At 57.7% G+C, this 24,767-nt stretch overlaps 4 protein-coding genes and 1 long non-coding RNA gene across 6 annotated transcripts in view; 3 read left to right on the plus strand and 2 right to left on the minus strand.

Annotated features, from left to right (window-relative positions):
• Positions 1 to 1,294: 1,294 nt before the first annotated feature.
• RDH8 (retinol dehydrogenase 8) lies at positions 1,295 to 8,507 on the minus strand. The gene is made up of 6 exons (XM_058861699.1): positions 8,400 to 8,507; positions 6,790 to 6,951; positions 5,740 to 5,919; positions 4,670 to 4,763; positions 2,538 to 2,721; positions 1,295 to 1,519 (listed from the first exon to the last, which is right to left on the minus strand). Exons 1-6 carry the CDS (start codon positions 8,503 to 8,505, stop codon positions 1,295 to 1,297), a joined length of 951 nt encoding a protein of 316 aa, XP_058717682.1. The 5' UTR covers positions 8,506 to 8,507.
• A 1,814-nt stretch (positions 8,508 to 10,321) lies between these two features.
• Positions 10,322 to 12,655, plus strand: LOC131591274 (zinc finger protein 420-like). Its single transcript, XM_058861803.1, has 2 exons — positions 10,322 to 10,408; positions 10,637 to 12,655. The coding sequence occupies exon 2, from the start codon at positions 10,645 to 10,647 to the stop codon at positions 12,496 to 12,498; it is 1,854 nt and encodes a 617-aa protein (XP_058717786.1). The 5' UTR covers positions 10,322 to 10,408; positions 10,637 to 10,644; the 3' UTR covers positions 12,499 to 12,655.
• A 2,709-nt stretch (positions 12,656 to 15,364) lies between these two features.
• On the plus strand, positions 15,365 to 21,093 carry S1PR2 (sphingosine-1-phosphate receptor 2). Of its 2 annotated transcripts, none has more exons than XM_058861843.1 (3): positions 15,365 to 15,418; positions 19,399 to 20,709; positions 21,008 to 21,093. In XM_058861843.1, the coding sequence occupies exon 2, from the start codon at positions 19,447 to 19,449 to the stop codon at positions 20,506 to 20,508; it is 1,062 nt and encodes a 353-aa protein (XP_058717826.1). In that variant the 5' UTR covers positions 15,365 to 15,418; positions 19,399 to 19,446; the 3' UTR covers positions 20,509 to 20,709; positions 21,008 to 21,093. The 2 variants fall into 2 exon arrangements, with proteins under 2 accessions (XP_058717826.1, XP_058717824.1); XM_058861841.1 differs by lacking the exon at positions 15,365 to 15,418 and adding an exon at positions 17,406 to 17,480.
• LOC131591340 (uncharacterized) lies at positions 21,057 to 21,637 on the minus strand. Its single transcript, XR_009280329.1, has 3 exons — positions 21,496 to 21,637; positions 21,249 to 21,392; positions 21,057 to 21,169 (listed from the first exon to the last, which is right to left on the minus strand). It is a non-coding gene; the product is annotated as an uncharacterized LOC131591340 (long non-coding RNA).
• Positions 21,638 to 23,103: 1,466 nt separating this feature from the next.
• PNPLA6 (patatin like phospholipase domain containing 6) overlaps positions 23,104 to 24,767 on the plus strand; it is a 33,383-nt gene continuing 31,719 nt past the window's right edge. The window contains 1 exon segment of the mRNA XM_058861752.1: positions 23,104 to 23,190. The gene's annotated coding sequence lies outside the window, so the exon portion shown is untranslated.

Raw genomic sequence — 24,767 nt, forward strand, 5'->3', positions numbered from 1 at the left:
TTAATGGAGACAACTCGAAATTCCCAAAATTCCCCCCAAAATTCCACCGAAATCCCCCCAAAATTCCACCGAAATCCCGCAAAATTCCATCAAAACCCCACAAAATTCCATCAAAATCCCCCCAAAATTCCATCGAAATCCCGCAAAATTCCATCAGAATCCCACAAAATTCCATCAGAATCCCCCCAAAAAACCAAAAAAAACCCCTAAAAAAAATAAAACCCAAAAAAAGAAGGAAAACCCCCAAAACTCCCAAATTTTGCCTCAAAAAAAGCCAAAAAAAATCCAAAAAAATAAAACAAAATCCCAAAAAATCCCAAAAAAATCCCAAAAAAATAAAAAAGAAATCCCAAAAAAATCCCAAAAAAAATCCCAAAAATTCCCAAAAAAATCCCAAAAAAATCCCCAAAAAATCCCCAAAAAATCCAAAAAATCCCAAAAAAATCCCCAAAAAATCCAAAAAAAATCCAAAAAAAATCCAAAAAAAATCCAAAAAAATCCCAAAAAAATCCAAAAAAAAATCCAAAAAAATCCAAAAAAAATCCCAAAAAAATCCCAAAAAAAGCGTTTTTCTCCCCAAAACCTCGCGGATTTTTGGTGTTGCTCAGACGGGGGTGACGCGGCGGCGGCAGCAGCGGCAGGTGAGGCACCTCAGCGCCGCCAGGCTCAGGTGGAACCCCCAAAACCCCCAAAAAACCCCAATAAAATCCAAAAAATATCCAAAAATAATCCAAAAAAAAATCCCATAAAATAAAAAAAAAATCCCAAAAAAATCCCCAAAAAATCCCCAAAAAATAAAAAAAAAATCCAAAAAAAATCCAAAAAAAATCCCAAAAATTCCCAAAAAAATCCCCAAAAAATCCCCAAAAAATAAAAAAAAAATCCCAAAAAAATAAAAAAAAAATCCCAAAAAAATCACCAAAAAATCCCCAAAAAATAAAAAAAAATCCAAAAAAAATCCAAAAAAAATCCAAAAAAAAATCCAAAAAATTCCCAAAAAAATCCCAAAAAAATCCCCCAAAAATCCCAAAAAAATCCAAAAAAAATCCAAAAAAAATCCAAAAAAATTCCAAAAAAAATCAAAAAAAATCCCAAAAAAAATCCCAAAAAAATCCCAAAAAAATCCAAAAAAATCCAAAAAAATCCCAAAAAAAATCCCAAAAAAAATCCAAAAAAAATCCCCAAAAAATCCCCAAAAAATCCAAAAAAATAAAAAAAAAATCCAAAAAAAATCCAAAAAAAATCCCAAAAAAATCCCAAAAAACCCCAAAACTTCACAGATTTTTGGTGTTGCTCAGACGGGGGTGACGCGGCGGCGGCAGCAGCGGCAGGTGAGGCACCTCAGCACCGCCAGGCTCAGGTGGAACGCGGGGCCGAGGTCGAAGAGGAGGCGCTGGAAGGTTCTGACCCCCAAATCCCCGCGGGGGTCGGCGAAGCGCAGAGCGAGCAGGGGGGAGTACAGGGGGTTGGTGGGGGTCCGGAATGGGGGGCGGGGGGCTCCGATCACTGCAGCGATGGCCTGGGGGGGACACGAGTCAGGGGGACCCCAAAATCCCCAAAATTCCCAAAATTCCCCAAAAAATTCCACCCCAGGTAGCCCAAAAAACATCAAAAACCGGCCCAGAAATGGTCAAAATGCCCCAAAATGGAGCAGAAAACCTCCCAGGATTTGGGTCTGGGGTCTCTGGGGGTGACACGAGTCAGGGGGACCCCAAAATTCCCAAAATTCCCAAAATTCCCCAAAAAATTCCACCCCTGATAGCCCAAAAAACCAAAAAAATCCGCTCGGAAATGGTTAAAAATCCACCCAAAAAGGCTCAAAATGTCCCAAAATTGAGCCAGAAAGACGAAAAAATCAACCCAGGATTTGGGTCTGGGGTCTCTGGGGAGGACACGAGTCAGGGGGACCCCAAAATTCCCAAAATTCCCAAAATTCCCCAAAAAAATTCCACCCCAGGTAGCCCAAAAAAACATCAAAAACCGGCCCAGAAATGGTCAAAATGCCCCAAAACTCCACCTAAAACCTTGAAATTCCACCCAAAATTGGGGTCTGGGGTCTCCAATCTCTGGGGGGGACATGGGTGAGGGGGACCCCAAAAATCCCCAAAAATTCCACCCCAGGTACCCCAAAAACACCGAAAATCCCCCCAAAAAATCCCAAAAATCACCAGAAAAATTCCCAGAAAATAAAAAAAAATTCCCAAAAAATTCCCCAAAAAAATCCAAAAAATTCCCAAAAAATTCCCAAAAAATTCCAAAAAAATCCAAAAAAATCCAAAAAAAATCCAAAAAAAATTCAAAAAATTCCCAAAAAATTCCAAAAAAATCCCAAAAAATCCCAAAAAATTCCAAAAAATATCCCAAAAAATTCCCAAAAAATTCCCAAAAAAATCCCAAAAAATTCCCAAAACAATCCCCAAAAAATCCCAAAAAAATTCCAAAAAATTCCCAAAAAAATCCCAAAAAAATCTCAAAAAATTCCCAAAAAATCCCCCAAAAATTCCCAAAAAATTCCCGAAATTTCTCCCAATCCTCACCTGCGCCACCTCCTCGGGGGTTTGGCCGAAGGTGTCGAACACCTGGCGGCTGGCGGGCAGATAAACCTCCCGGAAATAGCGCAGAGTCTCGGGATCCGTTCCTGGGAATTCCGATTTTTCCACCTCCTGCAGGACCTTGCGCTCGAACTCGGTGTTCACCGGGCCCGGCTCCACCAGAGACACGCTGCGGGAATGGGGGGATTTTATTGGGATTTTATTGGGATTTTATTGGGATTTTATTGGGAATTTATTGGGATTTTATTGGGATTTTATTGGGAATTTATTGGGAATTTATTGGGATTTTATTGGGATTTTATTGGGATTTTATTGGGAATTTATTGGGATTTTATTGGGATTTTATTGGGAATTTATTGGGATTTTATTGGGATTTTATTGGGAATTTATTGGGAATTTATTGGGATTTTATTGGGATTTTATTGGGATTTTATTGGGAATTTATTGGGAATTTATTGGGAATTTATTGGGATTTTATTGGGATTTTATTGGGATTTTATTGGGATTTTTTTGGGATTTTTTGAGGATTTATTGGGATTTTTTAAGGATTTATTGGGATTTTTTTAAGGATTATTGGGAATTTTTTTGAGGATTTCTTTGAGAATTTTTGGGGGATTTTTTCGGATTTTTTTTTTATTTATTTGGAATTTTTGGGGGATTTTTTGGGATTTTTTTGAGATCTTTTGGGCAATTTTTTGGGATTTTTTTTGAGGATTTAATGGGATTTTTTGGGGGAATTTTTGGGAGAATTTACTGGGATTTTTGGGCTGATTTGGAGCTGATTTTTTTGCTGATTTTTGGTCTGATTTGGGGCGGATTTTTGGGGTGATTTGGGCGGATTTTGGGGTTATTTGAAGTTGATTTTTTTTCTGATTTTTCGGCTGATTTGGGGCTGATTTTTGAGCTGATTTTTGGGCAGATTTTTTGGGTGATTTTTGAGCTGATTTGGGCAGATTTTTTTGCTGATTTTTGGGCTGATTTTGGGCAGATTTTTGGGGTGATTTTGGGGTGATTTTTGAGCTGATTTTTGGGCAGATTTTTGGGGGGATTTTGGGGGATTTTGGGCTGATTTTTGTGCTGATTTTGGGCAGATTTTTGGGCTGATTTGGGGCTGATTTTGGGAGGATTTTTGACTGATTTTTGGGGCAATTTGAAGCCGATTTTTGTGCTGATTTTTGTGCTGATTTTGGGCAGATTTTGGCGTGATTTGGGGCAGATTTTTTTGCTGATTTTTGAGCTGATTTTGGGCAGATTTTTGGGGTGATTTTGGGGGATTTTGGGCTGATTTTTGTGCTGATTTGGGCAGATTTTGGCGTGATTTAGGGCAGATTTTTTGCTGATTTTTGTGCTGATTTGGGCAGATTTTTGAGCTGATTTTGGGCAGATTTTTGGGGTGATTTTGGGGTGATTTGGGGCTGATTTAGGGTAGATTTTTTTGCTGATTTTTGTGCTGATTTGGGCAGATTTTTGGGCAGATTTTTGGGGTGATTTTGGGGGATTTTGGGCTGATTTTTGAGCTGATTTTGGGCAGATTTTTGGGGGGATTTTGGGGTGATTTTGGGGTGATTTGGGGCTGATTTTGAAGCTGATTTTTTTGCTAATTTTTTTTGCTGATTTTTGGGCTCATTTGGGGCTATTTTTGGGGTGATTTGGGCAGATTTTTGGGCTGATTTTGGGCTGATTTTTGGGCTGATTTTGGGCTGATTTGAAGCTGATTTTTTTGCTGATTTTTGTGCTGATTTGGGCAGATTTTTGGGGCTATTTTTGGGGTGATTTGGGGTGATTTTTGAGCTGATTTGGGCTGATTTTTGGGGTGATTTTGGGGGATTTTGGGGTGATTTTTGAGCTGATTTGGGCACATTTTTTTGCTGATTTTTCGGCTGATTTGGGCAGATTTTTGTGCTGATTTGGGCAGATTTTTGGGTTGATTTTGGGGGATTTTGGCCTGATTTTTGAGCTGATTTTGGGCAGATTTTTGGGTTGATTTTGGGGGATTTTGGCCTGATTTTTGAGCTGATTTTGGGCAGATTTTTGGGGTGATTTTGGGCAGATTTTTGAGCTGATTTTGGGGGATTTTGGGGTGATTTTGGGGGATTTTGGGGTCCCCCCACACTCACAAGACGTTGAACTGCAGCAGCTGCACCGCCAGGCTCTCACAAAGCCCCTCCACGGCGAACTTGGAGGCCGAGTAGATGTCGTTGAAAACGACCCCTGGGGGGACCCCAAAATATTCCGGGGTGTCGGGAAAGGATTTGGGGATCTCAAAAACCCCAAAATTTGGGGTTTGGAGCCTCCCAGGGGGGTCCCGGGGGGGTTTTGGGAGCCGTTTTTGGGCTCGGGAAGGTTTAAAAATCAAATTTGGGAAATTTGGGGATTTGGGGGGGGTTTGGGGTTTCGATCCCCCAAAATTTGGGGTCTGGGAGGGGTTTGGGGTCTCGATCCCCCCAAAATTTGGGGTCTGGGAGGGGTTTGGGGTCTCGATCCCCCAAAATTTGGGGTCTGGGAGGGGTTTGGGGTCTCGATCCCCCCAAAATTTGGCTTTGAGACCCCAAAATTTGGCCTCAAAGAGGATTTTAAGGTCCCAAACCCGAATTTTGGGGTCCCAAACCCGAATTTGGGGTTCCCAAACCCGAATTTTGTGTTCCCAAAGCCGAATTTGGGGTTCCCAGTGAGGATTTCGGGGCTCCCAAGGAGGATTTGGGGTTCCCAAGGAGGATTTGGGGAGGATTTGGGGCTGCCCACCACCACCCTCTGCCCTCTGTGACATCCCCAGGGGGGTTTTTTGGGGTCCCAAAGCCGAATTTGGGGTCCCAAACCCAAATTCTGGAGTCCCAAAGCCGAATTTTGGGGTCCCAAACCCGAATTTGGGGTTCCCGAGGAGGATTTGGGGTGAGTTTGGGACTCTTTGTGCCCTCCGTGACGTCCCCAGGGGGGTTTTTTGGGGTCCCAAAGCCGAATTTAGGGTTCCCGAGGAGAATTTTGGGTTCCCAAAGCCGAATTTGGGGTTCCCAGTGAGGATTTCGGGGTTCCCAAGGAGGATTTCGGGGTTCCCAAGGAGGATTTGGGGTTCCCAAGGAGGATTTGGGGTGGGTTTGGGACCCTTTGTGCCCTCCGTGACATCCCCAGGGGGGTTTTTTGGGGTCCCAAACCCAAATTTGGGGTTCCCGAGGAGGATTTGGGGTCTCACCCTGCAGCCCCATGACGCTGCTGACCACCACGATGTGGCCGCTGCGGCGCCGCTTCATTTGGGGGAGCAGAGCCTGGGCCAGGCGCAGCACCCCAAAAACGTTGGTGTCGAACACTCGCTGCACCTGCGGCCCCGTGGCGCTTTCCAGGGGTCCCACCAGCCCCACCCCGGCGTTGTTCACTGTCGGGACAATCCCAAAAAATCCCAAAATCCCCACCAAAATCGGCCCCTGGGGCTCAGAGATCCCCAAATCTTAGAAAATCTTATTAATCTTATTAAATCTGAGTGAAAACCTCCCCCAGGAATCCGCTGCAAATCCAGCCTGGGGGCAGTTAAAGGTCGCTGATGTGGGTGGTTTGTGAAAGAGTCTGAAAAGTGAGATGAAACTACCCCAAAATCACAAAAACCAGCCCAAAACCACCGAAAAAACCCTGATAACTGACTCAAAACTCCCCAAAATCCCAAAAACCAGCCCAAAACCACCGAAAAAACCCTGATAACTGACTCAAAACTACCCCAAAATCACAAAAACCAGCCCAAAACCACCGAAAAATCCCTGATAACTGCCCCAAAACTACCCCAAAATCACAAAACCACCCCAAAATCCCTGATAACTGACCCAAAACTCCCCAAAATCACAAAACCACCCCAAAATCACAAAACCCACCCCAAAACCACCCAAAATCCCCTCAAACCCACTGAAAACTCCCCAAACCCACCCCAAAATCCCCAATAACTGCCCCAAAACCCCCCAAAATCCCAAAACCACCCCAAAATCCCTGATAACCGAGCCAAAACCACCCCAAAATCACAAAATTCACCCCAAAACCCTCCAAAATCCCCAATAACTGCCCCAAAACCCCCGGAAATCTCCCAAATCCCCCCCAAAAGAACCAAAATTCCCAATAACCCCCCAAAACCCCCCAAATCCACCAAAAACCCCCCAAAATCTCAATAACCACCCCAAAAAAACCCCAAAATCCCAAATAACCGCCCCAAAACCCCCGGAAATCTCCCAAATCCCCCCCAAATCCCCCCCAAATTTCTCACCCACGACGTCCACGCGCCCCCCCGGGACCCCCCCCAGGCACTCGGCCACGGAGCTGTCGCTGGTGACATCGAGGCGCAGAATCCTCAGGGTGTCCCCAAGGGTGGCCCCGGCCGCCTCCTCCAGCGGCCCCCGGCGCGACAGGTCCCGCATGGTGGCCAGGACTGAGCCCAAAAACCAGTCAGGGGTCCCAAAAAAACCCCAAAAAACCCATCAGGGGTCCCAAAAAATCCATCAGGGGTCCCAAAAAAACCCCAAAACCCGGCAGGGATCCCAAAAAACCCCATTAGAGACCCCCCCCTCCCAAACTCGCCATGACAGGTCCCGCATGGTGGCCAGGACTGAGCCCAGAAACCAGTCAGGGGTCCCAAAAAACCCATCAGGGGTCCCAAAAATCCATCAGGGGTCCCAAAAATCCCATCAGGGGTCCCAAAAAACCCCATTAGAGACCCCCCCTCCCACAGGTCCCGCATGGTGGCCAGGACTGAGCCCAAAAACCAGTCAGGGGTCCCAAAAATCCATCAGGGGTCCCAAAAAACCCCAAAAAACCCATCAGGGGTCCCAAAAATCCATCAGGGGTCCCAAAAAACCCATCAGGGGTCCCAAAAATCCGTCAGGGATCCCAAAAAACCCCATTAGAGACCCCCCTCCGAAACTCGCCGCGACAGGTCCCGCATGGTGGCCAGGACTGAGCCCAAAAACCAGTCAGGGGTCCCAAAAATCCATCAGGGGTCCCAAAAAAACCCAAAAATTCATCAGGGGTCCCAAAAAACCCATCAGGGGTCCCAAAAATCCACCCGGGATCCCAAAATCCCCTCGGGGATCCCAAAATCCCGAGGTGTTGGGGACAATCCCGGGGTGTCCCCCCCCTTCCCTCCTGGGATTTTTCCCGGCTCCTCTCCTGCCTTGGGGACATTTGGGGACCCCTCCTCACCCTCTTGGTGACATTTGGGGACCCCCCCTGACCTTGGGGACATTTGGGGACCCCTCCTCACCCCCCTGACCCCTTTGGGGACCCCCCCTGACCCCTCTGGGGACCCCCCTGACCCCTTTAGGGACCCCCCCTCACCTTGGTGACCTTCGGGGACCCCCCCGGCCCCTTTGGGGACCGCCCCTGACCTTGGTGACCTTTGGGGACCCCCCTGACCCCTTTAGGGACCCCCCCGGCCCCTCTGGGGACCCCCCCCGGCCTTGGTGACCTTTGGGGACCCCCCCGACCCCTTTGGGGACCCCCCTGACCCCTTTAGGGACCCCCCCTGACCCCTTTGGGGACCCCCCTGACCCCTCTGGGGACCCCCCGGCCCCCCTGGGGACCCCCCTGACCCCTTTGGGGACCCCCCCGACCCCTTTGGGGACCCCCCTGACCCCTTTAGGGACCCCCCCTGACCCCTCTGGGGACCCCCCGGCCCCCCTGGGGACCCCCCTGACCCCTTTGGGGACCCCCCTGACCCCTTTAGGGACCCCCCGGCCCCCCTGGGGACCCCCCCTCACCACCCTGGTGACCTTTGGGGACCCCCCGGCCCCCCTGGGGACTCCCCCCGGCCTTGGTGACCTTTGGGGACCCCCCTGACCCCTCTGGGGACCCCCCGGCCCCCCGGGGACCCCCCCTCACCCAGGTATCGTTTCCGGGGGTCCCGGGCGAGCCTCACGGCCAGGGCCAGCCCGATGCCCGAGGAGCAGCCGGTGACAAGGACAGTCCGGGCCGGGGGGGCGGCCATGGTGTCACCTCCCCCCCCCCGCCAGCACCGGGAAAAGGCTCTTAACGGGATCAGCGAGCACGTGACCCCCGGGAGCGGGGCCAGAACCGGGATCAACACCGGGATCGGGGGGGGAACACCCCGGGATCGGGGGGAACATCCCGGGATCGGGGTCAGAGCCGGGATCAGAACCGGGATCGGGGAGAACATCCCGGGATCGGGGGGGAACACCCCGGGATCGGGGCCAGAACCGGGATCGGGGAGAACATCCCGGGATCGGGAGGGGACACCCCGGGATCGGGGGGGGACACCCCGGGATCGGGGGGAACATCCCGGGATCGGGGTCAGAGCCGGGATCGGGGGGGGAACATCCCGGGATCGGGGGAGAACATCCCGGGAGCGGGGCCAGAACCGGGATCAACCCCGGGATCGGGGGGGGAACATCCCGGGATCGGGGGTAGAACATCCCGGGATCGGGGCCAGAACCGGGATCAACACCGGGATCGGGGGGGGAACACCCCGGGATTGGGGTCAGAGCCGGGATCGGGGGGAACATCCCGGGATCGGGATGGAACATCCCGGGATCGGGGTCAGAACCGGGATCAGAGCCGGGATCAGCCCCGGGATCGGGGGGTGGTGGTCAGCACCGGGATCAGCACCGGGATCGGGGGGGAACATCCCGGGATCGGGGTCAGAACCGGGATCAACACCGGGATCGGGGGTGGGGGTCAGCACCGGGATCAGAGCCGGGATCGGGGGGGGAACATCCCGGGATTGGGGTCAGCGCCGGGATCGGGGGAAGAGGGGAACACCCCGGGATTGGGATCAGCACCGGGATCAGCACCGGGATCGGGGGGAAACATCCCGGGATCGGGGCCAGAACCGGGATCAACACCGGGATCGGGGGGGGAACATCCCGGGATTGGGGTCAGAGCCGGGATCGGGGGGAACATCCCGGGATTGGGGGGAATATCCCGGGATCGGGGCCAGAACCGGGATCAGCGCCGGGATCGGGGGGAAACATCCCGGGATCGGGGTCAGAACCGGGATCGGGGGAGCACCCCGGGATCGGGGGGAAACATCCCGGGACTGGGGGGGAACATCCAGGGATCGGGGTCACACCCGGGATCGGGATCAGCCCCGGGATCAGCCCCGGGATCGGGGGGAGCACCGGGATCAGCCCCGGGATCGGGGTCACACCCGGGATCGGGGGGAGAACACCCCCGGCTCGGGATCAGCACCGGGATGGGGAGGGAACATCCCCGGATCGGGGGAGACAGCCGGGATCGGGATCAGACCGGCCGGACCGGGACCGGACACCGGGAACACCGGGAACACCGGGACCGGACACCGGGAACACCGGGAACACCGGGACCACCCGGACCGGACACCGGGACCAGTATCCCTCCCAGTGCCCCCAGTATCGCTCCCAGTGCTCCCAGTATCGCTCCCAGTATCGCTCCCGGTGCTCCCAGTATCGCTTCCAGTGCCCCCAGTTCCGTCCCAGTGCCCCCAGTATCGCTCCCAGTGCTCCCAGTATCGCTCCCAGTGCCCCCAGTATCGCTCCCAGTGCCCCCAGTATCGCTCCCAGTGCTCCCAGTATCGCTCCCGCTGCCGCGCGGGGCGGGGTCGCGGCTGTTTTTGGGTGTCGGCCCCGGACCGGGCCGGGCTGGGAGCGGAGGAGGAGCGGGAGGAAGAGGAGGAGGAAGAAGAAGAGGAGGAAGAAGAGGAGGAAGAGGAGGAGGAGTTAAAGGAGGAGGAAGAGGAGGAGGAGTTGAAGGAGGAGGAAGAGGAGGAGGAGTTGAAGGAGGAGGAAGAGGAGGAGGAGGAGTTGAAGGAGGAGGAAGAGGAGGAGCAGCCGCTCCACGCGGTTCCCCCGCAGGAGAGCGGGACGGGAGCGCTCGCCCCGAGCCCAGCGCGGGGGGTTCGGGAGGGGGTTCGGGAGGGGATTCGGGAGGGGATTCGGGAGGGGATTCTTTGCGGGCCGGGGGAAGTTCGGGGCTCGCAGGAGCCCGGAGCCCAACCGGGAGCGGCCCCGGGGGGATCCCGGGGGGATCTCGGGGGGTCCCCGGGGGGATCCCGGGGGGATCTCCTGCCCCTTCCCTCCGGCACGGAGACAAATCCCATCCTCTGCTCGTCCCTCCCGCCCCAGAGCCGAGCATGGAGAGCGGGGAGGACAAATCCCCGCGGCAGAACCTTCTGGAAGAGCCCCTCGGGAGCGGCTCCGCAGCCCAGGGATGCGAGGAGGAGGAGGAGGAGGAAAAAGCTCGGAGATCCCGGGCGAGAAGCGGCTGCGATTCCCGGGGATCGCGGGGGGAAGGAGGGAGCCCGGGCCGGGGAGGGAGCTCGGAGAAGCCCCACAAGTGCTCGGAATGCGGGAAGAGCTTCACCAAGAGATCCCTGCTGAGCTCCCACCGCAGAATCCACACCGGGGAGAGACCCCACGAGTGCGGGGAGTGCGGGAAGAGCTTCAGGACGAGCTCAGGGCTGCGCGAGCACCGCAGGATCCACACGGGGGAGAGACCCCACGAGTGTGAGAAATGTTCCAAGAGGTTCCAAACCCGCTCCTCGCTCCTCGTGCACCACAGGATCCACACGGACGAGAGACCCTTCCCCTGCCCTGAGTGCGGGAAGAGCTTCAAGCGGAATTTCCACCTGACCGTGCACCGGCGCATCCACAGCGGGGAGAGACCCTTCGGGTGCCATCAGTGCCCCAAGAGCTTCCACAGCAGCTCCTCGCTCCTCGTGCACCTCCGCACCCACACGGACGAGAGGCCCTTCCGCTGCTCCCAGTGCCCCGGGGCCTTCAACCAAAAATCCTCCCTGGTCACTCAGCTGAGGATCCACAGCGGGGAGAAACCCTTCGCCTGTCCCCAGTGCGGGAAGAGATTCAGGACGAGCTCTGAGGTGACCACGCACCGGAAAATGCACAGCAGGGAGAGGCTCCAGGAGGGTCCTGAGTGTGGGAAGATCTTCAGGAACAGCTCTGACCTCGTCTCCCACCAGCAAATCCACAGTGGGGAGAAGCTCCACGATGAGGAGAAGCCCCAGGAGGGTCCTGAGTGTGGGAAGAGCTTCAGGAACAGCTCCGACCTCATTTCCCACCAGCAAATCCACAGTGAGGAGAAGCTCCATGATGAGGAGAAGCCCCAGAATTGTCCTGAGTGTGGGAGGAGCTTCAGGAACAGCTCCGACCTCATCTCCCACCAGAGGATCCACAGCGGGGAGAAGCCCCAGGAGTGTCCGGAATGCGGGAAGAGCTTCAGGCGAATCTCCAACTTCATCTCCCACCAGAGGATCCACAGCGAGGAGAAGCCCCAGGATTGTCCCGAGTGTGGGAGGAGCTTCAGGAACAGCTCTGACCTCATTTCCCACCAGAGGATCCACAGCGGGGACGGGGAGAAGCCCCAGGATTGTCCTGAGTGTGGGAAGAGCTTCAGGAACAGCTCCAACCTCATTTCCCACCAGCGGATCCACAGTGAGAAGAAGCCGTACGAGTGTGACAAGTGCGGGAAGAGCTTTCGGCTCCTGTCCCTCCTCTTCAAGCATTTCGGGAGCCACAGGGAGGAGAGGCCGTTCCTCTGCCCCCAGTGCGGGAAGGGATTCAAGCGCGAGTGCACCCTCAGCGTCCACCGGCGCTTCCACGGCGAGGAGAGACCCCACGGGTGCGAGAAATGCGGGAGGAGCTTCCACACCCGCAGCACCCTCCGGCAGCACCTGCAGGTGCACACGGGGGAGAGGCCCCACCGCTGCCCCCGGTGCGGGAAGGGATTCGCTCGGAAATGTTCCCTGGTGAAGCACCGGAGGATCCACAGCGGGGACAAACCCCACGAGTGTCCCCAGTGCAGGAAGGGATTCAGGAGCGGCTCCCACCTGGTGAAGCACCGGAGGATCCACAGCGGGGACAAACCCTACGAGTGTCCCCAGTGCGGGAAGGGATTCGCCCAGAGCTCCAACATGAGCCGGCACCGGCGGAGCCACCACGGAGGGGAGAGCTGCGTCCCCCCACGGTGATCTGCGGTGATCTGCGGTGATCCGTGGTGATTCCCGGTGATCTGCGGTGATCCATGGTGATTCCCGGTGATCTGTGGTGATCTGCGGTGATCCACGGTGATCTGCGGTGATCCATGGTGATCCCTGGTGATCTGTGGTGATCCCTGGTGATCTGTGGTGATCCCTGGTGATCTGTGGTGATTCCTGGTGATCCCCGGTGATCTGCAGTGATTCCCAGTGATCCCTGGTGGTCCCTGGTGATCCCTGGCGGTCCCTGGTGATCCATGGTGGTCCACGGTGATCTGTGGTGATTCCTGGTGATCCGTGGAGAGCCGCAGATGAGCCCCGCAGATGATCCCCAGTGATCCACGGTGATCCCCGGTGATCTGCGGTGATTCCCAGTGATCCACGGTGATCCCTGGTGGTCCCTGGTGATTCCCGGTGGTCTGCGGTGATCCACGGTGATTCCTGGTGATCCACGGTGATCCGTGGTGGTCCCTGGTGGTCCCTGGTGATCCCTGGTGATTCCTGGTGAGCCCCGGAGATCCGTGAAGATCCGCAGATGATCCCCGGTGATCCGTGGTGATCCATGGTGGTCCCTGGTGATTCCCGGTGATCCCCAGTGAGCCCCAGTGATCCCCAGTGATCCGTGAAGATCTGCAGATGATCCCCAGTGAGCCCCAGTGATCCCTGGTGATCCCCGGTGATCCGTGCCGGGAACGCTCCTGCCCGGGGTCTCCGGTTCCCCGGGGTCTGCATTTCCTCCCCGCTGCTCTTTGTGTTTCCAAAATCCCCCAAAAATAAAGGTTTTGAAGGAACCCCCCGTGGTTGGGGACGTGGGGGGAGCATCCGGGGGCTCTGGGGGACGCCGGGGACGAGGTTGGGGAAGGTTCCTGGTGGGGTTTGGGGTCGCTCAGGGCTTTGGGGAGCTCCTGGCGGAGCCTCTGGGGCAGCTCAAGGACCCCCTGGCCTGGAAGTGTCCCCATGTCCCCCCTGTCCCAGTTCCCATCCCCATTCCCATTATCCCATTCCCAGTTCCCATCCCCATTCCCAGTTCCCATTATCCCATTCCCAGTTCCCATTCCCCATTCCCACATTCCCATTTTCCATTCCCATCCCCATTCCCAGTTTCCATCCCCATTCCCATCCCCATTCCCCATTCCCAGTTCCCATTATCCCATTCCCATTCCCAGTTCCCAGTTCCCATTCCCATTTCCCATTCCCAGTTCCCATTCCCAATTCCCATTCCCATTATCCCATTCCCAGTTCCCATTCCCAATTCCCATTCCCATTATCCCATTCCCAGTTCCCATTCCCAGTTCCCATTCCCAGTTCCCATTCCCATTCCCAGTTCCCATTCCCATTATCCCATTCCCACATTCCCAGTTCCCATTCCCCATTTCCATTCCCAGTTCCCAGTTCCCATTCCCAGTTCCCATTCCCAGTTCCCAGTTCCCATTCCCAGTTCCCATTCCCAGTTCCCAGTTCCCATTCCCAGTTCCCATTCCCAGTTCCCATTCCCAGTCCCCATTCCCAGTCCCCAGTTCCCAGTTCCCATTCCCAGTTCCCTGTTGGGGTGGGGGGCTCCACCCCAGCGATTCCCCCCAAATTCCCATCGGGAACGCGGCTCCGGAGGGGGAAATTCCCGAAATTCCCGGAATTCCGCGAGGAGCAGGAAAGGGAATTAAAAAAACCTCTGGAATTCGTTTTTCTTTTCCCGTTCATTTTTCCAAAGGCTCGGGAGCGGGGGCGGGAATTCCTCATGGATTTGGGGGGAAGGGGTTGGGAATCCTGTGCCTGCTCCCAATTAAATCCCAATTAAATCCCAATTAAATCCCAAATAAATCCCAATTAAATCCCAATTAAATCCCAATTAAATCCCAATTAAATCCCAATTAAATCCCAATTAAATCCAAATTAAATCCCAATTAAATCCAAATTAAATCCCAATTAAATCCCAATTAAATCTCTCCTCCGGCCCCTTGGAACCTCCCACCCCATCCTGAAAAAATTTTGGGAATTTTTTGGTGTTGGGGGGAGCCTTTCCCAAATCCTCCCGGTTTCCCAAATCCTTCAAAGGATTCCTCGCTGAGGGGAAAATAAAATATCGAAAAAATCGGGGAGGGAAAAAAAAAAATCCCAAAAATGGGGAAATTCCTCAAAATTGAGGGAGAAAATTATCAAAAATTTTTTGGGGGGAATATCCTCAAAACTGGGGGGGAAAAGTCCTAAAAGTGAGAGGAAAAAGAGACAAAAATGGGGAGAAAACGCCCCAAAATGGGGGGACAAAAGTCCCAAAAATGTGGGGAAAGAATCACAAAAGTGGGGAATAAAATGATAAAAATGAGGGGGAAAAAATCACAGAAATGGGGGGAAAAATGATAAAAATGTCGGGGAAAAATTACAAAAATGAGGGGGGAGAAAACCCAAAAATGGCGGGAAAACATTACAAAAATGGAGGGAAGAAATCACAAAAAATAGGGGGAAAAATCGGCAAAAAAGGGGAAAAATATCTCAAAAATGAGGGGAAAAAATTCCCAAAAAATCGGGAGAAATCTGCAAAAATCGGGGGAAAAAACCTAAAAATGAGGGGGAAAAAAATCCAAAATGAGGGGGAAAAAATCTCAAATATGGGGGAAAAAAATCCGAAAAATGGGGAAAAAATGTCCCAAAAATGGAGGAAAAAAATCCGAAAAATGCGAAAAAATCCGCAAAAATCGGGAATAAAAATCCCAAAAAATCGGGAAAAAAATTCCAAAAATTGGGGGAGGGGGAGTTTGTGTCCCCTCCCCATAAAGGGGGGGTTTTGGGGGTGGGGGAGGGGGGGGTCACGGTGGCCTCGCCCCTCGGTGGGGGCGGCCCCGCTGCAGCCCCGCCCCTCCCCCGCTCCCGTTGGAACCGGGACGGGCGCTCAGCGCTGCCGGGACCGGCCCCGGGACCGGTGAGACCCCTCCCCAAATTAACCCCCCCCCATTTATCACCCCCCTCCCCCTCATTGTACCCCTCCCGCTCCCCCTCCCCCACATTTAGGGACCCCCGGGGGTGTCCCCAAAACCGCGGCGACATCGGGAAGGGGCTCAAGGGGTTTTATTTTGGGTGGGGGGGTCCCCAAATGTGGGTGGGGGGCGCATGAGGCGTCCCGAGATTATTTTTGGGGTGAGGTTGGGGTGTCCCCACCCCTCATTTTGCGACCCTCATTGTCCCCCCCCCTCCTCATTTCGGCCACGCCAACATCTGGCTCGCAGCTGGAGGGGGGTGGGGAGGGGTCTTTTGGGAGGGGGGGAGGGGGAACCTCCCCCAAATCCTTCGAGGGTCCCCAAAATCGCCACGGGGGCCGCGTCCCCCTCACCCTCGGGGGGCGTTTTGGGGGGGTTTGAGGGGATTTTGGGGCGGTTTTGGGGGGTTTGGGGGAGTTCTTGAGGGATTTTGGGGAGTTTTTGGGGCAGTTTTTGAGGGTTTTTTTGGGGATTTTGGGGGGTTTTGAGGGGTTTTGGGGAGTCTTTGGGGGAGTTTTTGGGGGGTTTTCGGGGATTTTGGGGGGTTCTGGCGGGTTTTGGGGGGATTTGGGGGAGTTTTGGGGGGGTTCTGGCTGGTTTTTGGGGAGTTTTTGAGGGGGTTTTGAGGAGTTTTTGTGGAGTTTTGAGGAGTTTTGGGGGAGTTTTTGGGGGGTTTTGGGGAGTTTTCTGGGAGTTTTGGGGGGTTTTGGGGGGGTTTTTGGGGGGTTCTGGCGGGATTTTGAGGGTTTTTTTGGGTTTTGGGGGTGTTTTGGGGGTCTCCCCCCGCGGTTGAAGCCGCCCCCGCGGTTAAAGCCGGCGCTAAGCTCGGCTCGCTCCGCCCTGATCCAATTTGCTCCGGGATATTTTGGGATCCCCCCCCCGGGACCCCCCCCGGCCGCCCCTTCCCCACCCCCTCCCCTCCCCCAGCCCGGGTGGGGGGTCCCGGGAGCCCCCCCAAAAACCGGGAGGGGATCCCGGGGCGGATCCCGGTGGGATTCACTGGGGTGGGATCCAAGCCCGGCCCCCGGTTCGGGATCCCGGGGCAATTCCCGGGACAATTCCCGGTTTTTGGATATCGGGGCCGTTCCCGGGGCAATTCCCGGTTCGGGATCCCGGGGCCGTTCCCAGTTTGGGATCCTGATTTAGGATCCCGGTTTAGGATCCCAGTTTGGAATCCCAGGACCATTCCCGGTTTGAGATCCAGGTTTGGAATCTTGGGACCGCTCCCGGTTTGGAATCTCGGGGCCGTTCCCGGGGCTGTTCCCGGTTTTTGGATCCCGGGGCTGTTCCCGGTTTTTGGATCCCGGGGCCGTTCCCGGTTTGGGACCCCGGTTTGGAATCCCGGTTCGGGATCCCGGGACAATTCCCAGTTTGGGACCCGGGGCCGTTCCCGGTTTGGGATCCTGATTCAGGATCCCGGTTTGGAATCCCAGGACCATTCCCGGTTTGGGATCCCGGTTTAGGATCCCGGGGCCGCTCCCGGGACCGTTCCCGGTTTGGGATCCCGGGGTTGTTCCCGGTTTGGGATCCCGGGGCCATTCCCGGTGCCGCTCCCGGTTTTTGGATCCCGGGACCGTTCCCGGGCCCGCTCCCGGTTTGGGATCCCGGTTTTTGGATCCCGGGACCATTCCCGGGGCCATTCCCGGTTTGGGATCCTAGGGCCGCTCCTGGTTTGGGATCCCGGGGCCGCTCCCGGGGCCGTTCCCGGTTTTGATCCCGGTTTTGGATCCCGGTTTTGGATCCCGGGGCCGCTCCCGGTTTTTGGATCCCGGTTTTGGATCCCGGGGCCTCTCCCGGGGCCGTTCCCGGTTTTTGGATCCCGGTTTTGGATCCCGGGGCCTCTCCCGGGGCCGTTCCCGGGGGTCCCGCCGCCCCCGGCCCCGCCCGTTCCCGGCGCTGGCTCCGCCCGGGGCAGCCCCGAGCCGGGGGCGGGCGGGGAAGGGGAAGGGGAAGCGGCGGATGCTCCGCGCCGGTTCCGAGCGGCACCGGCGGCTCCTACCGGCACCGGTACCGGGGGTCTGGGGGGTCCGGAGGGGTCCGGGGGGGTCCCGGGGCGGCGGGAGCCAGGGGCGGTGTCCCGGCAGCGGGCGCGGCTGCGCGGGGCTCCGGCTGGTGGCGGGACGGTACCGGGGGCTCCGGGACTGTACCGGGGGCTCCGGGACGGGTCCGGGACGGTACCGGGGGCTCCGGGACGGTACCGGGGGCTCCGGGACCGTACCGGGGGCTCCGGGACGGTACCGGGGGCTCCGAGACGGTACCGGGGGCTCCGAGAGGGTACCGGGGACTCCGGGACGGGTCCGGGGGCTCCGAGAGGGTACCGGGGGCTCCGAGACAGTACCGGGGGCTCCGGGACCGTACCGGGGGCTCCGAGACGGTACCGGGGGCTCCGAGACGGCTCCGGGGGCTCCGAGAGGGCTCCGAGACGGCACCGGGGGGGTTCTGGTACCGGGACCGCTCCGAGAGGGCACCGGGGGCTTCGAAAGGGCTCCGAGAGGGCTCCGAGACGGCACCGGGGGGGTTCTGGTACCGGGACCGCTCCGGGATGGTACCGGGAGCTCCGGGATGGCACCGGGACCGGTCCGAGACGGCACCGGGGGCTCTGGGACCGCTCCAGGACGGTACCGGGGGAGTTCTGGTACCGGGACCGCAGCAGGACGGGACCGACACCGGTACCGGGACGGCTCCGGTACCCGGGGGGGCTCCGGGCCGGTACCGCGGCCACCGGGGCTCCTCCCCCCGGCCCCCGGTGCCGCCCCGGGGCTCTCGGAGGGTGGGGGGGGGACCAGGAGGGACCCGGGGACCCCCGGTGTCACCCCCCGGTGTCACCCCCCGGTGTCACTGTCCCTCGTTCTGCCAGCCCCAAGGGGGAGGGATGTCACCTTCTGTCACCTCCTGTCACCTTCGGTCACCTCCTGTCCCCCCCTGAGGTGACAATGAGGTGACATTCCCATCCTCAGGAGCCACCTCGGGGTGTTCCTGGTGGCACAGAGGTGACAAGGGGGTGACATTGCCATCTTCAGTGGTGTGGGTTATCACTTTGGGGTCTCCCTGGTGACACAGAGGTGACAAAGTGCCATTCCTGTCCCCAGGAGCCACATGGGCTGTCACCTCAGGGTCTCCATGGTGACACTGAGGTGACAGAGGTGACAAGGTGCCATTCCTGTCCCCAGGAGCCACATGGGCTGTCACCTCAGGGTGTTCCTGGTGACACTGAGGTGACAGGAGCCATGTCCCGATGGTGTGGGTTATCACTTTGGGGTCTCCATGGTGACACAGAGGTGACACTGAGGTGACAGAGGTGACAAAGTGCCATTCCTGTCCCCAGGAGCCATGTCCTGATGGTGTGGGTTATCACCCCGGGGTCTCCATGGTGACACAGAGGTGACACTGAGGTGACACTGAGGTGACACTGAGGTGACAAAGTGCCATTCCCGTCCCCAGGAGCCATGTCCTGATGGTGTGGGGGGGTGTCCATGGTGACACTGAGGTGACAAAGTGCCATTCCCGTCCCCAGGAGCCATGTCCTGATGGTGTGGGTTATCACTTTGGGGTCTCCATGGTGACACTGAGGTGACAGGAGCCATGTCCTGACGGTGTGGGTTATCACCTCGGGGTCTCCATGGTGACACAGAGGTGACACAGAGGTGACACTGAGGTGACACAGAGGTGACACTGAGGTGACAAAATGCCATTCCCGTCCCCAGGAGCCATGTCCTGATGGTGTGGGTTATCACTTTGGGGTCTCCATGGTGACACTGAGGTGACACTGAGGTGACACTGAGGTGACACAGAGGTGACAAAGTGCCATTCCCGTCCCCAGGAGCCATGTCCCAATGGTGTGGGTTATCACTTTGGGGTCTCCATGGTGACACAGAGGTGACACTGAGGTGACACTGAGGTGACAAAGTGCCATTCCCGTCCCCAGGAGCCATGTCCCGGCGGCGCTGAGCCTCGCCGGCCCCCTCACCCCGCCATGGGGAGCATCTACAAGGAATACTTCAACCGCGACAAGATCCGCGAGCACTACAACTTCACCAAGGGCGACACCGACAGCGCCCTGGCGCCCTCGCGCTGGGTGGGCTCCGTCCTCATCGTCCTCCTCTGCTGCTTCATCGTCCTGGAGAACCTCCTGGTGCTGGTGTCCATCTGCCGCAACAAACGCCTCCACCTGGCCATGTACATCTTCATCGGCAACCTGGCCGCCTCGGACCTGCTGGCCGGAGCCGCCTTCATGGTCAACACCCTCCTGTCGGGCAGCACCACCTTCCGCCTGACGCCGGTGCAGTGGTTCGTCAGGGAGGGCACGGCGTTCGCCACGCTGGCCGCCTCGGTCTTCAGCCTGCTGGCCATCGCCATCGAGCGCCACGTGGCCATCACCAAGGTGAAGGTGTACAGCAGCGATAAGAATTGCCGCATGGTGCTGCTCATCGGCGCCTGTTGGTTGATCGCCGGCGCCATCGGGAGTTTGCCCATCATGGGGTGGAATTGTATCAGCGATCTGGGGGATTGCTCCACGGTGCTGCCGCTCTACTCCAAGCGTTACGTGCTCTTCGTCACCACCATCTTCACCCTCATCCTGCTGGCCATCGTGGGGCTCTACACGCGCATTTACTGCGTGGTGCGCTCCAGCCACGCCGAGATCGCCTCGGCGCAGACTCTGGCGCTGCTCAAGACCGTCACCATCGTGCTGGGGGCCTTCATCGTCTGCTGGTCGCCCGCCTTCATCATCCTCCTGATGGACGCCTCGTGTCCGGTGCGCTCGTGCCGCGTTTTGTACAGCGCCAATTATTTCTTCGCCTTCGCCACGCTCAACTCGGCGGCCAACCCGGTGATTTACATGCTGAGGAGCAAGGAGATGCGCGGCGAGTTCCTGCGCGTGCTCTGCTGCTGCGGCCGCGGCCGGCGCCGCTCCAGGCCCCCCGGCCGGGCGGGGGTCCCGTTACGCACGTCCAGCTCGCTGGACAAAGCTGCGGCCGGAGCCGCGGCCGAGCTGCCCACGGCGCCGTTGACCAGAGAGTGCACCACGTGTGTGTGAGGGGGGTGGGGGGTCTGAGGTCGTGGGTCACCCTGGGGATACCTCGAGGTCACCCCATGGACACCCCATGGCTCCAAGGCCACCCTGAGGACACCTCAAAGTCCATTGGTCACCCTGGGGATACCTCGAGGTCACCCCATGGACCCAAGGCCACCCTGTGGACACCCCCAAGTCCGTGGGTCACTCTGGGGACACTCCATGGTCACCCCATGGACACCCCCAACTCCGTGGGTCACCCTGGGGATACCTTGAGGTCACCCCATGGACACCCCATGGCCCCAAGGCCACCCTGGGGACACCTCAAAGTCCATGGGTCACTCTGGGGATACCTCCAGGCCACCCTGGGGACACCCCCAAGTCCGTGGGTCACCCTGGGGATACCTCAAGGTCACCCTGTGGGCACCTCAAGGCCACCCCATGGCCCCAAGGCCACCCTGAGGACACCTCAAAGTCCATGGGTCACCATGGGGATACCTCAAGGTCACCCTGTGGCCCCAAGGCCACCCTGGGAACACTCCGTGGCCACCCTGTGGACACCCCCAACTCCGTGGGTCACCCTGGGGATACCTCGAGGTCACCCCATGGACACCCCATGGCTCCAAGGCCACCCTGTGGACACCTCAAAGTCCATGGGTCACCCTGGGGATACCTCAAGGTCACCCTGTGGCCCCAAGGCCACCCTGGGGACACCCCCAAGTCCATGGGTCACCCTGGGGACACTCCAAGGCCACCCCGTGGACTCATGGACACCCCAAGGCCACCCCATGGCCCCAAGGCCACCCTGTGGACACTCCATGGCCACCTCATGGCCCTGTGGTCATCCTGTGGACACCCCACTGCCTCATGGACACTCCAAGACCACCCTGAGGACACTCTAAGGTCACCTCACGGCCCCAAGGCCACCCTGAGGACACTCTAAGGCCACTTGGGGTCACCCCACAGCCCCAGGGCCACCCTGGGGACACCCTGAGGCCACCCTGGCGACACCCCATGGCCCCAGGGCCACCCTGAGGACACTCCATGGTCACCCCACGGCCCCAGGGCCACCCTGAGGACACTCTAAGGCCACTTGGGGTCACCCCACGGCCCCAGGGCCACCCTGGGGACACCCTGAGGCCACCTGGGGTCACCCCACAGCCCCAAGGCCACCCTGGGGTCACTCTAAGGCCACCTGGGGTCACCCCACGGCCACCCCATGTCCCCAGGGCCACCCTGAGGACACTCTAAGGCCACTTGGGGTCACCCCACAGCCACCCCACGGCCCCAGGGCCACCCTGGGGACACCCTGGGGTCACCCCACGGCCACCCCACAGCCCCAGGGCCACCCTGGGGTCACTCTAAGGCCACCTGGGGTCACCCCACGGCCACCCCACGGTACGAGCTCCCCGCGGTTCTCCCGGTACGGACGGACACCCACCCCCACCCGCACCCCCCCGCTGTCCCGGGGGTGTCCCCGCTGTCCCCGGGGGTGTCCCCGCTGTCCCGGGGGTGTCCCCGCTGTCCCCGGGGTGTCCCTGCTGTCCCCGGGGTGTCCCCGCTGTCCCGGGGGTGTCCCCGGGGTGTCCCCGCTGTCCCCTCCGTGTGCCGGGACACGCGTGGGGCCCTCCCCGAGCCCCGGGGCCACCACCGGGACCAGTCTGGCGAGTCCCGGGAGCCCCTCCCGGGCCCGTGGGCGGCTCCCAGCGGCAATCCCGGGCTGCCCTTCTCCCGGGACCAACCGGGACACCCCCAAAATCCCCCAAAACATCCCCAAAAATCCCCAAATCCGGGCTTTTCCCACGCGGGGAGTGGGGGGGGGGGGAGCGTCCCAGAGCGGCCGGATCCGCCGGGATCCTCCCCAAAATTCCCGGGATTTGCCCCAAAATCCATCCCCCTCCCCCCCCTTTTCCTCTTCCCCAACCTTGTATTAAACATTTTTTTTTTTTTTTTTAAATCCCGGCTGTTTTCGCCTCTTTCCCCTCAAATTTCGCCGGGCGGGGGGGGGGGATTTTTCCCACTGGGAATTTTGGGAAAATGGGGATTAAACGTGTCCAGGTGGTTTTGGGGACAAGGTGAGGAGGGGGGACACACACCTGGAGACCCCTCCCCCATGTCCCAGCGTTTTGTCACCCCCATAAAAAAAACCAAAAACCCCAAAATTTGTCCCCATTTCCTCCCCTGAGGGTGAAGAGGAAATGAAGGGGGGGGCGGGGGGGGTTTCGTTTCCTGTCCCCGCCGCGGTGACCCCGCGGTGACCCGGGGGACACCCCACAAGGCTCTCCCCCTCCCCCACCCCGGGATTCCCATGGGGACAGACCCCACCTCACAAATTTTGGGGTGTTCCCCCCTCCCCTCCCCCTTTCCTTGGGAGCGTTCGCCTCACAAATTTTGGGGTGTCCTCCCCCCCCCACCCTCCGCCACTCCCAAGATGGCGCCGGGGAGACCTCCCCCTCCCTCACGGTCGGCGCGCTGAGTGACGTCACGCGCATTTCCCGCCCTTTTGCGCGCCACACCCAAGATGGCGCCCGGCCGTGCGCGCTTCCCCCCCCGCGGTTTGACCTTCTCAAGATGGCGGCGGCGGCGCGACGGCGTTGGCGCCGCTTGAGTGACGTCACGCGGGAGGCGGGACGGCCTTAAAGGGGCCATGACCGCGCGGGGGCCGCGGCCGCCGCCAGGGCCGGAGCGGGGCGAGAGCGGCGGCCGGTGAGGGGGGGGCCGGGGGGTCTCGGGGAGGGTCCCGAGGGATTCCGGGGGGGGCTTCACTCGGTTTGGGGGGGTCCTGGGGGGGCTTCACCGGGTTTGGGGGTCCGGGGGCAGTGAAGGGTTTGGGGGGGGTGGGTCTGAGGGCAGGTGGGGGGGGGGAGCGCTGAGGGGAGAGGGAGGCGGGGGGGGGCGGCGGGGTCTGAGGGGGCAATAACGGAATGGGGGGGGCAATAACGGAGTAGGGGGGGTAATAACGGACTGAGGGGGCAATAACGGAATGGGGGGGCAATAACGGACTGGGGGGGGTAATAACGGACTGGGGGGGGCAATAACGGAATGGGGGGGCAATAACGGACTGGGGGGGGTAATAACGGACTGGGGGGGGCAATAACGGAGTAGGGGGGGTAATAACGGACTGGGGGGGCAATAACGGAATGGGGGGGGTAATAACGGACTGGGGGGGCAATAACGGAATGGGGGGGCAATAACGGACTGGGGGGGGTAATAACGGACTGGGGGGGGCAATAACGGAGTAGGGGGGGTAATAACGGACTGGGGGGGCAATAACGGAATGGGGGGGGTAATAACGGACTGGGGGGGGCAATAACGGAATGGGGGGGGCAATAACGGACTGGAGGGGTAATAACGGACTGGGGGGGGCAATAACAGCCCTGAGGGGGCAATAACGGAATGGGGGGGGGCAATAACGGAGTAGGGGGGGTAATAACGGACTGGGGGGGGCAATAACGGAGTAGGGGGGGTAATAACGGACTGGGGGGGGCAATAACAGCCCTGAGGGGGCAATAACGGACCTGAGGGGGAAGTAACGGCCTGATGGGGTAATAACGGCCCTGAGAGGGAAATAACGGCCCTGAGGGGGATATAACGGCCTGAAGGGGACAATAAAGGCCCTGAGGGGACAATAAAGGCCCTGAGGGGGTAATAAAGGTCCTGAGGGGAAAATAAAGGTCCTGAGGGGGAAATAAAGGTCCTGAGGGGGTAATAAAGGTCCTGAGGGGGTAATAACGGCCTGGGGGGGAAATAAAGGTCCTGAGGGGGTAATAAAAGGCCCTGAGGGGCAATAACGGCCCTGAGGGGGGCAATAACGGCCTTGAGGGGGGCAATAATGGCCTGAAGGGGTAATTACAGTTCTGAGGGGGCAATAAAGGCCCTGAGGGGGCAATAAAGGCCCTGAGGGGGCAATAAAGGTCCTGAAGGGGCAATAAAGGTCCTGAAGGGGCAATAGAGGCCTTGAGGGGGTAGTAAAGGCCTTGAGGGGGTAATTAAGGCCTTGAGGGGGTAATTAAGATGTGAGGGAGCAGTGAAGTGTGAGAGAATAATTAATTAATAAGGGAGTAAAAGCAATCTCAGAAGGGGCAATAACGGCCTGGGGGGTAATTTGTGAGGGGGCAACTAAGATGTGAGAGGGTAATTAATTAATGAGGGGATAATAACGGCCTGGGAGGGATAATTAATGAGGGGGCAATTACAATGTGAAGGGGCAATTAAGGTGTGAGGGCATAATTAATTTATTAATGAAGGAGTAATAACGGTTTGGGAGGAGCAAGAACAGCCTG

The sequence above is a fragment of the Poecile atricapillus genome, chromosome 39 (genome assembly GCF_030490865.1).
Source record: "Poecile atricapillus isolate bPoeAtr1 chromosome 39, bPoeAtr1.hap1, whole genome shotgun sequence".
NCBI classification, from domain to species: Eukaryota; Metazoa; Chordata; class Aves; order Passeriformes; family Paridae; genus Poecile; species Poecile atricapillus.

What these genes read in the sequence shown, in the direction of transcription:
- RDH8 (XM_058861699.1), bottom strand. Translation starts at nt 8,505, where the DNA reads ATGGCCGCCCCCCCGGCCCGGACTGTCCTTGTCACCGGCTGCTCCTCG. An exon ending in CTGCTGCAGTTCAACGTCTT is followed by an intron (nt 2,722 to 4,669) that starts GTGAGTGTGGGG and finishes CCATTCCCGCAG; the next exon opens with CGTGTCTCTGGTGGAGCCGG. An exon ending in CCCCCGAGGAGGTGGCGCAG is followed by an intron (nt 1,520 to 2,537) that starts GTGAGGATTGGG and finishes TGTCCCCCCCAG; the next exon opens with GCCATCGCTGCAGTGATCGG.
- LOC131591274 (XM_058861803.1), top strand. Translation starts at nt 10,645, where the DNA reads ATGGAGAGCGGGGAGGACAAATCCCCGCGGCAGAACCTTCTGGAAGAG.
- S1PR2 (XM_058861841.1), top strand. Translation starts at nt 17,433, where the DNA reads ATGCTCCGCGCCGGTTCCGAGCGGCACCGGCGGCTCCTACCGGCACCG. An exon ending in GGCGGCTCCTACCGGCACCG is followed by an intron (nt 17,481 to 19,398) that starts GTACCGGGGGTC and finishes TCCCGTCCCCAG; the next exon opens with GAGCCATGTCCCGGCGGCGC.